At 41.4% G+C, this 13,905-nt stretch overlaps 1 protein-coding gene across 4 annotated transcripts in view; it reads right to left on the reverse strand.

Moving 5' to 3' along the window:
* SCN8A (sodium voltage-gated channel alpha subunit 8) overlaps positions 1-13,905 on the reverse strand; it is a 177,579-nt gene that overhangs the window by 107,435 nt on the left and 56,239 nt on the right. For all 4 annotated transcript variants that reach the window (XM_032420680.1, XM_032420679.1, XM_032420678.1 and 1 more), the window contains exon 2: positions 10,601-10,930. In XM_032420680.1, the coding sequence (XP_032276571.1) occupies positions 10,601-10,876 (276 nt within the window). In that variant the 5' untranslated portion in view covers positions 10,877-10,930. The remainder of the gene's footprint in view (positions 1-10,600; positions 10,931-13,905) is intronic.

A 13,905-nucleotide genomic window follows, 5' to 3' on the forward strand; every position in this document is an offset into this window, starting at 1 on the left:
TTGAGGAGGGCACGTTCTGCATGGAGCACTGGGTGTTATGCACAAACAATGAATCATGGAACACTATATCTAAAACTAATGATGTAATGTATGGGGATTAACATAACAATAAAAAAAAGAATTATTTGTTGCAGTTTGAAAAGTCTTCTCATCTTTTCTGTGTCTTAGATACCATGCTAAAGATACAGCCTGAACCAGATACACATACACACACACACACAAAACCCCAAAACACCATATACTAACTGCATATTGAGGCAGTGTAAAATGCTAGAAAATTATCTAAAAGTGATAGTAGAAAACAAAAAAATCAGGCTGCAGTATACACTATAGAGACAGCATGGTATGGCAGAAAGACCATGAATATTAAATCACACATACCTGCGCCTGAAATCTGGCTCTACCACACATTAGCTCAGGGAATCTAAGCAATTAAGATTTCTGAGCCACAATATTTTCTTACTTATAAAAACACGCAACATTCTACTGACAGCTTCTTAATGTTGGTAACCCTTAAGGACTGCAGAAAATTGAGTCAATAATGATATCTAGAATTTGGGTAGTGTCATCCCCTAAAGTAGTAGATGAAAGGAGGAAGTTTGAGGGGAGAAATGGAGCTCAGTACTGAACACACTTAGTTACCTGTGGGAAACCCAGCTAGAAATGCCTGGCAAGGTGCAGGTTGGAGATACAGATTCAAGAGTACTGAGAGAATGGGTGACATCACCCAGGGAGAGTGTGCCAAATGAGAGGAACACGGGTACGGAACTGGGAGAACACCAACACTTAAGGGAGAGGTGCTGGAAATGGAAGAGAAGGAATGATCGGAGATATAGGGAACATTAAGCCAAGGAAAAGAAGAACTGCAAGAATTAGGGAGTAATCACCAGTATCAAATACAGTAGAGAGATTCGGTGGGATAATATGTAAAACAATGTCTGATAAATTTGGCAATTTGACATCACAGAGGATCTTAACTTGAGAATGTCAGCAAGAGGTGAGGATGCAGTCAGGCTGCAAGGATGGGGAAGCGGATGGGAGGTGTGCAGCTGGTGATGGTGAGTAAAGGCTACTCTTTACAAGTTTCAATGCAGGAGAAGAGAAGTTAGACTAGCTGGTGATACAGGCTCAAGTGAGGGCTCATTAGAATGGGAGAGGTTTTGGGAGTGCTTATAGGCTGCGGACAAGGAACCAGGATGAAAAGGGAAAGACTGACAGACCAGAAAAGTGAGAGTGAAGTTCTAGAGAAGGTTGGAAGGCATGGGTGGGGTCAAAGGCAAAGGAAGAGGGACTGGCCTTGAACAGTAGACAGGGAACCTCATTGTCTGAAACTGGAGGGATCTTTTATTCAAACTTGCTTCCACAGGCCAAACTTTGTAACCTCAACAAAGTGTCTGGAACAGCAGTGCCTCTTCAGAGCTGGTATGGAAAATTCTACTGCTAGGTTCAGATTTGGCAGAAATTGTCATATAATGGGGCAACCCTAATTTTGAACTGTGTCAAACAGGGTTAAATGTAAAGAACAATATGTAAGGAATTTACAACTCATGTGAATTTGGAAACAATTAGTAAGAGAAGCATTCCTCTGTATAATGATGCCACAGGCTTGTTCTCTTTGACTAAGAAAGGATTTAAAATATGGTTAATTATTGTCAGAAGATGATCAGTATCATTGTGATCTTGAGACGTCCTCCAACATTTCCGAAGGCCATTATTAACTAACCCATTCAACAGGTCAATTTTTATTAAAATAAAAATATTTCACAACCCTAGAGAAACCATCAGAGACTAATTCCTAAAACTATCAACCAGTGTAATTTTATGGCTGAGGTGATTAGCTAATAACACACATTCTAGAATTCAGATGAAGGTGTCTCTTCTACACTAACATGGCTCAGAGCTTTGGAACTACAACTAGCACTTGTGGAAGGAGTTGAAAAGACCTGAGGCTTTTTTCTGGAGCAAATGCTAGGTTCATCTGCAGGTGCCTCTGTGACTCATGCTGATGCTGAAATGTACTGGACTCTTGCCTATGTAGAAATCGAAGACTGGCAAAATCTCTCAACAGAGTAACGATACTGGCTTTTAAGTAACTCAGAATATCTGCATTATGGGTCCTTTTAAAGATTATAATTTAGTGCTTGCTAAAGGCCTATTTAGGACACTGAATATTTAGACGGCAAGTAGCCTTTGATTCTTCTGTATTCTCTAGGTTTAGTCTCTTACCAAGTTAGAGCACCACAACCTTTCAAGTACCTAGGCCATATTCTCTTTAATGCACATACCATTATCTGTAATGATTTATGTCTTTACTTGTTTATTACCTGTCTCCCCAACGAAAACTAAGTTCCAAGAATAGCATAAAAGGCTTGTCTGATTTGTTCCCAAGGGCATGGAACAGAGGCTGGGTATACAGAAAACGCTCAATAACAATTTATCAAATTATCAAATGAATGACTGAACGCTGGACTCTGTCCTTAACCTTCCACAATCAATCACAAAATCCTATCAATTTATCTCTGTAACAGCTCTTGACTTCATCCACTGCCCTTTTCACTTCTACCATTATAGTTTGGACTCTCATCACCTCACAGCTCGTCTCTTTCCCTCTGGTCCACCCTACATACCACATTCCCCTCCCTAAAGCTCTGCTTCAATCACATATCCGCACTCCCAACACCTCCAGTAGTTCTCTGCTGTTTATCGAGTAAAGACCAAACTTCCTCGTCTCACACTGAGTCCTCCGTGATCTGGCTCCAGCTCCCCGTCCCCAGCCTCATCTCCCACGGTTCCTCACTCATTTCCCCACATTCCAGTCAAATCAGACTACTCAGTGTTTTCTTCCATTGTCCTACATCCTTGTCTCTGAGCCTTTGCTCGCATTGTTCTTTCTGCCTAGAACGTTTCAGTCTATCCCTCTTTTCTAAACTCCAAAGCCTGATTCAAATACTACTCTTACTGTGAAGTAAGTAAGGCCCTTTCTGGGTTTCCCTTGTCAATAATTTTATCATACTAATCAAGGCCATATTATAAGCTACTTAAGGGTAAAGAATGGACTTTTATTAATCTTTGTTTCCCCAAGAGAACCGAACAGACCCCCTGCCCCACAATGCCTCACATAAAGGAAGTACTCAAGAAGTATTTTTGTTGAATAAATGGGTCATGCTTTATATGAGGCAACCCAAATTGGTATATATTCCAATGTCCATTTCTCTCATTTCCTTTATAGTCAGTTAATACAGGGAGGGTAACACAACTCATACAGCCAAGAAAGAAGCAAAATACTTAATAAAGGTAGACATGACATGATAACTTATAATATTCAGGAAATAACACCCTTTGTATAATAGACACATGATACCAATAAACCAAGAAGAGATTCAAGCACCAGGTGGAGGCTATGACCTTTGATAAAGTCTTTTCCAATTCTAAGTCTCTACAAGAGGAGAGATAAGACTGGTAGCATTTAACAACAGTCATCCAGCCCTCTGAAAATACCTAAAATGTCAGGAAAACTGTTTCCTGATCTACTTCCTCAGCCCCTAAAGGAAACTAATTCTTCGGGAAAGGAAAAGATATACTGGTAATCAGTCTCTTTTCCCTCGAGGGTTCAATTCATTTTGGTCAATGGGAAAATTTTTGTTAGAAAAAATATCATAATGTCATCTCTCATGTTCAAAGCACTCAAAAAGTACACAGTGTTTTCATATGCATTATCTCCTAAGATTATTTTAATCAACAGATATGGATTGAGCACTTACTACAGGGCAGGCACTGTTCCAGCTGATGACCACACAAGAGGATGAACAATAAACAAATAAATATATGGCAGGGGTTGCTAAGCTACGGAGAAAAATGAAGCAGGGCTGGAGCAATAGGCTGTTTTGTTTTATATAGGCTAGTCAAGAAATGATCTTCACAACAACCCAGCAAAATAAGTGGGATATTAGCTATTAGCATAATCTTAATTTCCTAAATTAGGGAAACTGACACACTGAATGGTTAAGTGACATGCTCAAGATCGCCTGGAATAGATGGGGATAGGATCAGAAACCAAATTTCCCAACACTTGGTCTATCGCTAAGGTTTTAAAGAGGATTTGGATGTGGGAATGTTCAACTAAATTCCTTCCCCTCTAGAGAATAATGCTTGGAGGGTAGAAAAGCATCCCACACACGCACATCCTTAATCCATCACCCTGATGATGGCCTGCCTCCCACTGGTGCACAAGCATTTGCCTCACTTTGATTTGGGGGATAAAAGAACAGAAACACCATTTTGATTTTTTTTATATTGTTGCAAAATGGCTTTTTAAAAACAAAGTTTTAAAATATGTAGTTTTTATTTAGAACAGAAAGGAGCATCTAGGCTTATTGTGTAAAAGCAGGAAATGCAACACCTCATTAGCAATACTTCACATCACACCTAATGAACATAAACTCTCCTTTAGCAGTCTCTGTTCTGCACACCTGTTGAAGAGTGTGTGAAAATAGATTCAGCAAGGATTTTCTGCCAGGAGCACATGGGACTGCGTGTGTGTGTGTGTGTGTGCCCATGTGGGCACGCACACGTGTGCACGTGTAAGGAGAAAATTGTAAACATTGCTGGGAACAGGATGCCCTGCTATAGCTAATGTGAATTAAATCTAAAAACCACTTTTTAGTAAAGGTTGGCTGAAGACCTTAATGTATTATAGAAATTCAGAAGGAGGAGGAATCAGTTCTGATGTAGAGAATCAAGTCAGGCTCTAAGGAAGAAGAGGCCCTAGGGCCTGGATGAATGGGTCGAGTGTCAAAAGGTGAAGTTAAAGGACAGTACATTCTAAGAGGAGGGAATGGAGACCAGGAGGCAGGGGACACTCGGGAAACAGGAAGCAGTTTGCCACAGCTAAAATATACTATGTGATAGACATATTGTGAAATACAATTAGAAGGATAGAGATATAGGTCCAACTCTCATCTTGCATTTATTGTAGGTAAGGAAATTGAAGCCCAGAGAAATTTGAGTGATTTGGCCAAGGGCAAACAAGGGGTAAAGGAAGAACTAAAATGGAAGTGTTTATATTGCCAGTTAGGAGCTCTTTTCACTATCCCATTCTGTCAGTAGGCTGGGGGACTGGGACAGATGGGAGATCATGTTTCTGTTAAAAGTAAAAATATGGGAGCACCTGGGTGGCTCAGTCAGTGAAGCATCTGACTCTTGATTTTGGCTCAGGTCATGATCTCAGAGTCATGAGCTCGAGCACTGCATTGAGCTCTGTGCTCAGCAGAGAGTCTGCTTATCCCTCTCCCTCTGCCCCCTCTCTCTCCCTCTCTAAAAAGAAAAAAAAAAAAAAAGAAAAGAAAAGTGAAAATATGTAGGGATGTTAAATAAATTGCCTTCAGATTACATGTCTAGCTGAATAGTTGCAGGAGTACTGATACTGAGCCCAAGTCTCTGGAATAGCTTGTCTAGGGCTGCTAGACTACTCAGCTCCTTCACTTCAGAAGGTAAAATACTGGAGCTAATACAGACACCATCCTTTCCCTCAGAAGTACTGCACTTCTTAGGACTGATCTGAAAAAGCATTATTAGACCATAGGGGTTATCAGGAATGTGAATGAAAAAGTAAGTTCTTCTTCCTGTCTCTAAATTTGCCTGCCTAGCTTCAGGAGAACTGAGCCAATGAAGCTGAGCATCAATTAATAAAACATTAGAAAAGTGGAGAACCAGAAATGCGTTGTAACAAACTAAGAGTTAGGAGGCATGGGTTCTAGTCCTGGCTCCACCACGAACACTGGTGTTGGCTTTTTAAATTTTTTTTGAAGAAGGGCTATACATTTTTAAAAAAGATTTTATTTATTTATTTGAGAGGGAGCAATAGAGAGAGCATGATTGGGGAAGGGGCAGAGGGTGGGAGAAGCAGACTCCCCGCTGGGCAGGGAGCCTGACTCTTAGCTCCATCCCAGGACCCTGGGATCATGACCTGAACCAAAGGCAGATGCTTAATGGACTGAGCCACCCAGGTGCCCCTAATGTTGGCTTTTGACAAGTACTTCCCCTCATTAAATTTATAAAAGGAGGAGGCTGAATTAGCTAATGTCTAAGGATACAATATTCTAATTTTCTATGATTCTAGGTAGACTTCAATTTGCAGGAAAAGAGAAATGAAGAGTTGAAGGTAAAGTGAACTTTGGGAAACCACATATAATTTTTTAATGCAATAGCATGTGCCCTATTTAAAGGCACATCAGTCCATCCTATAATTTAGATTTCTGTTCATAAGACTTTCTTATAAGAGGGTATACCCACTGAACAAAAAGGACACATGGATCAATTACTAATTTAAGAAGTGGGAAAAGAAGTAGGAGCCAACTCTGAAGGCCTTTTTCAACCTAATCCACAGACTTTCTTGCTGCCCCACTTAAGATAGTTATCGGGGGGCGCCTGGGTGGCTCAGATGGTTAAGCGTCTGCCTTCGGCTCAGGTCATGATCCCAGGGTCCTGGGATCGAGCCCCACATCGGGCTCCTGGCTAAGCAGGGAGCGTGCTTCTCCCTCTGCCTCTGCCTCTCCCCCTGCTCATGCTCTGTGTCTCAGATGAATAAATAAAATCTTAAAAAAAAAAAAGATAGTTATCGAGAATATATGTGGCCATTTGAAATTCAACAAGTTATTATTAAGAATTGGAGAGATAGACACTTTTTCAAGTAATAGAGAGTCCTTGATTTGATTTATTACAAAAGCTTGGAAGGGGGAGAAATGAATTGAGAATTTACACGGATAAAATATAAGATTTCAGGGGCGCCTGGGTGGCTCAGTTGGTTAAGCGACTGCCTTCAGCTCAGGTCATGATCCTGGAGTCCTAGAATCGAGTCCCGCATCGGACTCCCCGGTCGGCGGGGAGTCTGCTTCTCCCCCTGACCCTTCCCCCTCTCATGCTCTCTCTGTCTCATTTTTTCTCTCCCAAATAAATAAAATCTTAAAAAAAAAAAAAAAAAGATTTCAAAGCATGAAAGAAGGGAAAACAAATAACAAAATTAAGATTTCAACAGGCTTAAGAAAATAGCAGAAAGAAAACTAAGAACAAAGGCATTCAGGAGAGTTCAAGTTCCTTAGAATGCCTATTTGTTTTTGCCAATACATATATAAAAAAACTTTGGAAGACCCTCCTAACAATGGTTACCTGTTCAGGGAGACAGGAAGTGAGCAGATGAAGGAGAGGTGTAAAGGAGAGACTTTTTACTGAATATCTTCAATTGACTTTTTAACCATGCAGGTATACATCTTATTTTTATTTAATGTAAACAAACAAACAAACAAACAAACAAATCCCCTAAATTCAATTATTTGCAAGCAACAGCTGAAATACAAGAAAGCCAAAGAAAGGAGACATTAGAACAAAGTACCAAGAGGCAAAGAAAATGTTATAGCACTGGGAGGTCTGAAGAAATCCAGAGAGAGGATAATCTAGACTGTTTTCAGGGACCAGCTGGGAGTGAAATGCAACACAGACAACATTGCTGAGGGCCTCAAGAAGCTTATGATAGCTCAAACCAGCCCCAGCTGGTTCAAGGGTATCTTGAAAATATGACACACAGGTTTATGTCCCTGTGTCCCTGGAGAGTATGAAATCCACAATGGGATAAAACCAGAACTCTACTGACAGGGAAGTAGTTTTCTTTCACCCTCTGAAACAGAGGGAAGGAAATGAGAAACCAATTTTAATGAGAACCATAAAAATGATTAATTAGGTAGAAAATGAGACCTATAAAGAAAAGATAAAGAAATCCACTTGTATCACTTAGCAAAAGAAATTCTGTTTTGCAAGAATTATTTAAGGCAGTTCATGAAAAACAAATGCAAGGGAATGTCCTCTTAAAGTAATTTCTACTCTCAGTATTTTTTGATTTGTGGGTTAATTCCCAGTGTGCTTCCTTGTAGAGGAGACTTTGCTAATTTGGCCTAGTGAAAGGCCTAGTTAGTAAGAAGTATTAGTAATGCCAGTGAAGATTTGCAAATAAACTTGAGCAAGCATATTATTAATCAACTAAAAAATCCCTTGCTTTGGGGTGCCTGGCTGGCATGTGACTCTTGATTTTGGGGTTGTAAGTTTGAGCCCCATGTTGGGTGTTGAGATTACTTAAAAATAAAATCTTTAAAAAAATCCCTTGATTAAAAGTACAATTAATACTTCTGAAGTGCTACTAATGTTCTTTCTTGTCACGAGTGTTAGTTTGTTTGCTTTATAATAATCATTAATCTATGCATTTATGTTGTATGAACTTTTCTGCATGGTGGTATGTTTCACAATTAAAAAAAAAAAAAAGATGAGCAAAAAAAAATACAATTAAAGTTATCTTTTCCGCAAACTATTTACCCTTGTGGTGAGGCCAAAGGCTGAAGTCAGACTGTCTATCATGAAGAGCCAGTCCCCTAATAGAGCTCCATCAACATCTATCCTACCCAAGGAATGATACCTATCAAGGTTAGAGACCCACCCACTCTGAGGCCTCAGTCCCCCGATCCAGGGCCACTGAAATCTGAGGCGTTAGGAGAAAAGAGGCCATCTACAGGGCAGGACCAGGGGAAAAGGCATGCAAAGGGAAACTGGCTCTGACAACAAACAGCTCTATGTATTCTTCATATATTAAGTCAGGTTTAAGAAAGGCAGACTTACTTTGCATTTGAGTTGGAAAAATAAACAGTTAAAATAAAAGCAAAGAGGTTTTAGTAACCTGAAAGGTCAGGGTCCAAGGCAATCTTCTTATTGCCGTAAGAGTACTTTCTGAGAAAGTTGTTATCATTGGCCAACTCACCTAAATAGGCACAACCTAAACCCTGTGATTTGTCATTGCTTTGTACCTCTTCTAAGATCATGGACGTAAGGGTAGGAAAGAGCAAGAAAACATTTCTAAAAATATTTCAAAATTTTACAATGAATGAAATTTTTTTCTAAAAATAGCCTAAGATTCCATGTTTCCTTATTCACTAACCCAGAATGTTACAGCCTGCCTCTTTCCCCCATTTACCCCACTTGGCAAAGGCCCAGATTACAAAGTTAGACTTTAAAAAGGGAAGAGGAAATGAGGAAATCAATGAAAATTTATGAAAACTACTCAGTTCCAGAACTTGATGTGTGAAAAAGTCCTTAGAAATTCTGTCCAACTTCTCAGTTCTAGATGAGAAAATTTAGGCCCAGAGAGGTGACATGTCTTGCTAACGGACATGAACTAGTTTTGACAAGTTTTTTCTTTATTTACAACTTTCTTTTCCTGTAATCTATCTGTGGTAGCTTGAACAATACACAAAAGAGAAAAGAGAAATACAGATAATAAACATGGTGAATTATGGTAGAGTTAGGAGTGTTTACTTCTAGTCTACTGTTATTTCTATCATATCATGCTTTGTTTCTGAAACTTTCTATATTTTTCAGCTGCAACAGAAGTGAGTGAAGGACCATTTTGTGTAGACAATGTCTTAACTGCTTTTGCCATCCTGAGCCAAAAATGACTCCACAACTATAGCTAGGTCAAGAGATCTTCTGGTCTCATCTTACTTCTGTCCCATTATTAAGCCAAGAAACTAAAATTTCTTCCAAATTAAAAGATTGAAGGACAAGTTAGGAGAAGTTTATGAGGCAATTTTGTTAATAAAGAGGGTTTAGGTAAGCTTTATATTTGTGAATATGTAATTACACAAAGCCTTTTCTCCCCTCATCTGGAAACACCTATCACTCTAACTCTTTAAATGACATTTATCAAATGAGGGATCCCTAAAATGGTGTCTGATGTCATTCCTCAGTATGCAATGGCTCATTAGTTGGCTGGTGGATTAACCAGGGGTCTTTGTTTCTCCACCTGTTGCCTCGTTTCAAAAGATAATCATGAAAAAGAAACCCACGGTTTGGTCAAATATTTGTTAGGGGAGTTTGAAACTCTTGGCCAAATGAAGACTAGCATTTATTTCACTTGTGCTTCTTACCGGCAGGAATAACAGAATGGACTCTAATGGAAGAATGAGTGGTGGCTCAACCCACACACCTGAGTAACAAGGCCAAAGACCTGTGTCCTCACTGGCCCGGTTTGGTTTACTTTATTCTATTCCTGTCTTCAACAGCTATGATCTAATGTCACCAAGGGACAGAGAAAGTTCGGATAGAGTACAAATCCATCATCTCCTTTATATTAACAATAGGCTTTGTTGATATTGTAATAGTTACATCATCTTTATATCTAAAGATAGAATTTTGAATGTGTGTGGGAGAGAGAGTCTACCCGGCTATATCATCTTTCACTATGCCATCTTTCCTGGACTCTATTAAATAGTCCCATTGCATTTATGTTCTCTTTTGTTTTTGTTTTTAATCTGTTTTCATCTCTTTCTGATCTGGCCTGGAGCCAAAAACGGAAGTCTTATTAACAGGGTCAAGAAGTGTCAAGGCCCACAAATGACCCTGAGCAGCAATTAAACTGAAAAATAAACCCCATTAACCAGAACTGAAACAAAAGGTGAACTACTTATCCAAACTTAGGCAAAGGGACAGTTCTTTCTCCCCCATCTCCCCCAAAGCCTGTGAGGAAAGGGGGTCTGAAGCTGGGCCGCCTCCTCCTCCAACTCACTTTCTGCGTCAAATAGTATGGGTCAAAGTCCTCCAGGGGAACTGCGACCAGGCCTTGTGGGATGTCCCCATAGATGAAAGGCAGACTCTTCCCTGCCTCCAGGTCACTGTTTGGCTTGGGCTTGCTGTCCTCATCGTCTTCCCGATGACTGCCTTCGGCCTTGGGTGGTTTCTTGAGCTTGCTCTCAGCAATGCGCCTCTCGATGTTTGCCAGCGACTCAGGGGTGAAAGGCTTGAAACTATCAGGGCCTGGTGGTGCGAGCAGCCGCGCTGCCATCTTCTCATCCTGCAGCAGCTTCGTTAGTTATGCTGCGTCCGGGACAGGTCAGCTCTGGAAGAAAAGGCAACACAGACAGCAGTAATCAATCGCCGCTCTGAAAAGAGGCCAGACCAAACCATCTCACTCTCACCCTTTATTCACAACCTCGGCAACACACAGTTGCTTCCGTGACATGGTTATTTTTCTCTTCAGAAAATCTGTGGCGGGAACGGGCTAGGTGAGGCCCGTCACCAGCCCTCAGGGGAATGGGTAGCCAGGGAGATGGAAAGACTGGAGGCTCCTGAATTGCTAGCTTTTCTTACTTACTTACACACCACTCACCGTTTCCAACCACATACGACTACAAAGATGCATTCCATTTCCCTCAAGGAACTTCTGTTCTAACTAATAAGGCATATTTAACATTACCTAGGGGCACATGTTGGCTTTGGAATCCTTATATGCCCAAGTCACCTTCCTTTCCTGGAACTCTATTCCCTAAAGAAATACTCTTCCTTCCAGGGCGCCTGGGTGGCTCAGTCGTTCAGCGTCTGCCTTCGGCTCAGGTCATGATCCCAGGGTCCTGGGATCGAGCCCCGCATCAGGCTCTCCCCTCTGCGGGAAGCCTGCTTCTCCCTCTCCCACTCCCCCTGCTTGTGTTCCCTCTCTCGCTGTGTCTCTCTCTGTCAAATAAATAAATAAAATCTTAAAAAAAAAAGAAATACTCTTCCTTCCAAATACAACACAAGGGCAAACCGTCCCTCTTTTCAAATTTCAGTTTCGGAAAACACTAAACTTTGGAGGCACAAAATATAGATAAAAGAGCTTCCATCTACTTTGGCTCTTCCATTTCAAATTATTTTTCAATTCACCAAGATGTTTAAAGTCCATCTGGTATAGAGTCCAGAAGTACCCCTTTGATGACTGAGATCCCTCCAGGGACAACTGGGGGTGGGGCAGGGGGGAAGCAAATGGCAGAGGAATCTCCGAGAACTTCTGAAGCAACAGCACTGCAGTGCCCACCGCAGGGTGAAGGATGGCAGAGAGTCCCGCCTGCAGCCCAGAGGGGCTCAAACCAGGAAGGACACAAGTGAGAACAGAACAACAAACCAAACTTCGCTTCTAAAAGGAAAAATGAAGTAGGGCCATACTAGAGCCAATGATTTCTAAGCATGGGATTTGAAAAGCCCATTTCCATGTTCATACAGAATCCTGGGTTACTTAAAACATGCCTTGAGGTGCACCTGGGAGGCTCAGTCATTAAGCGTCTGCCTTTGGCTCAGGTCATGATCCCCGGGTCCTGGGATCGAGCCCCGCATCGGGCTCCCTGCTCTGCGGGAAGCCTGCTTCTCCCTCTCCCACTCCCCCTGCTGTGTTCCTGCTCTCACTGTCTCTCTCTGTCAGATAAACAAAATCTTAAAAAAAAAGAAAAAAAGAAAAAAGAGTCCACCTCTTGATTTCAGCTCAGGTCATGATCTCAGGGTCCTGAGATTGAGCCTCCTGTCGGGCTCTGAGCTCAGCACGGAGTCTGCCTGAGATTCTCTCTCTCCCTGTCTTCCTCTGCCTCTCCCCAGCAAACACACACACACACACACTCTTTCTCTCTCTCAATAAATAAATAAAATCTTTAAACAAAACACACCTTGAAACAGGGGAATCCCTAACATCAAAAACAACAGTGTTTGGTGCCTGTCACAAAAGGACCCAAGCAGGTGAGTCTTACCATGAAAGCTTTAGGGCTTTACCAGCACTTCATCTGGTGCTCATGGTGCTGCTTTTGCCGTTAGTTCTGTGAGCTCCACAAAGACAATCTGGGAAATTTTTTTTAAAAGGCTAAAGATTGTTCTTTCCCTCCTACTTAGCCCTCAGGGTCCATTTCAAGGCAAGTATTCATAAAACTCGAGGCTCCTCAAGAGAACAGTAGTAGAGTTAACTCTAAATAATTTGAGAGTGAAATACCCAAGGGCTCCTTTCATAAACGCACCCGCAGAGACCCCAGGTTTCTCTAGCCGTAGTGACTGCTAAGTGTTGCAGAGGCAAGTGTGCAGTGTCTCTGTGTGGGCTGGTCAGCTCACTCCCTTCCAGCATGGGACTAATGATGCCGGCACCACAAGTCGGCCCCCACAAAGACCAGAAAGCTCCACGCTGCGCTGGAAAAAACCCACTATTCCACAGACCGTGGGGTCCAAGAAATGATTTTCACATATGAAGCACAGAATTTTTGAGAAGCAAGGGATTTTACAGATACAGTCCATTTCATTTTATAGATTAGGAAACTTGGGGTCCTAAGAGATTGGACAACTTGCCCAAGGTCACAGGGCCAGGATAAAAATCACAACCAAAGTGCTCTGACTCTCCAACTCATACTTCTCTTCTTGTGACCAGTGCCAGTCACCCACCTTCCTGTCCTACTCTAATCCCCACTACTCCCAGCAGGAACAGTCTGGATCATCAGGTAAATCATAAACAAATGCCAATGGTTTTGCTGATCTAAGACTTTATTCAGAACGTTTTCCTCATGCTAGAATTCCTTTTCTCTCATTCCTTTCCTCCTCTCTATCTCTGAATTGTCTCCAGTAAATGCCCACTCCTCCACACAACCTTCCCACCAGCTGTAGCCTTTACTAATTTATCATGATCTTAGCTAACGTTTATCTACCACTTACTATGTTTCAGGCACTGTTCCAAGCACCTTGCTTCTATTAACTCATTTAATCCCCAGGACAACATATGAGGTATCATTATTCTTCCTTTTTAAGAGATGAGAAAACAGAGACACAGAGACATAATACAGCCTGACCAAAGTTACCACAGCTAGAAAATGACAAATCAGGATTCAAAACATCCTATTTGCCCTTGTTTTGGCTCTTAGTCATTGTTGAATTGTATCCTATAAATTCCCAGAGGGCAAGCGTGGTGCCTTAAACTACTTCTGTATCCCTTTCACAAATGATAGGATTATGCTTGAAACCCATAATTAGTTCAAATACCTGGGACCTCTTGGCTCTCACAGTCATGCTCATTCTCGACCCTGGGTCACCCTCAGT

This window comes from Phoca vitulina, unplaced genomic scaffold, assembly GCF_004348235.1.
Source record: "Phoca vitulina isolate PV1807 unplaced genomic scaffold, GSC_HSeal_1.0 scaffold23, whole genome shotgun sequence".
NCBI lineage: Eukaryota > Metazoa > Chordata > Mammalia > Carnivora > Phocidae > Phoca > Phoca vitulina.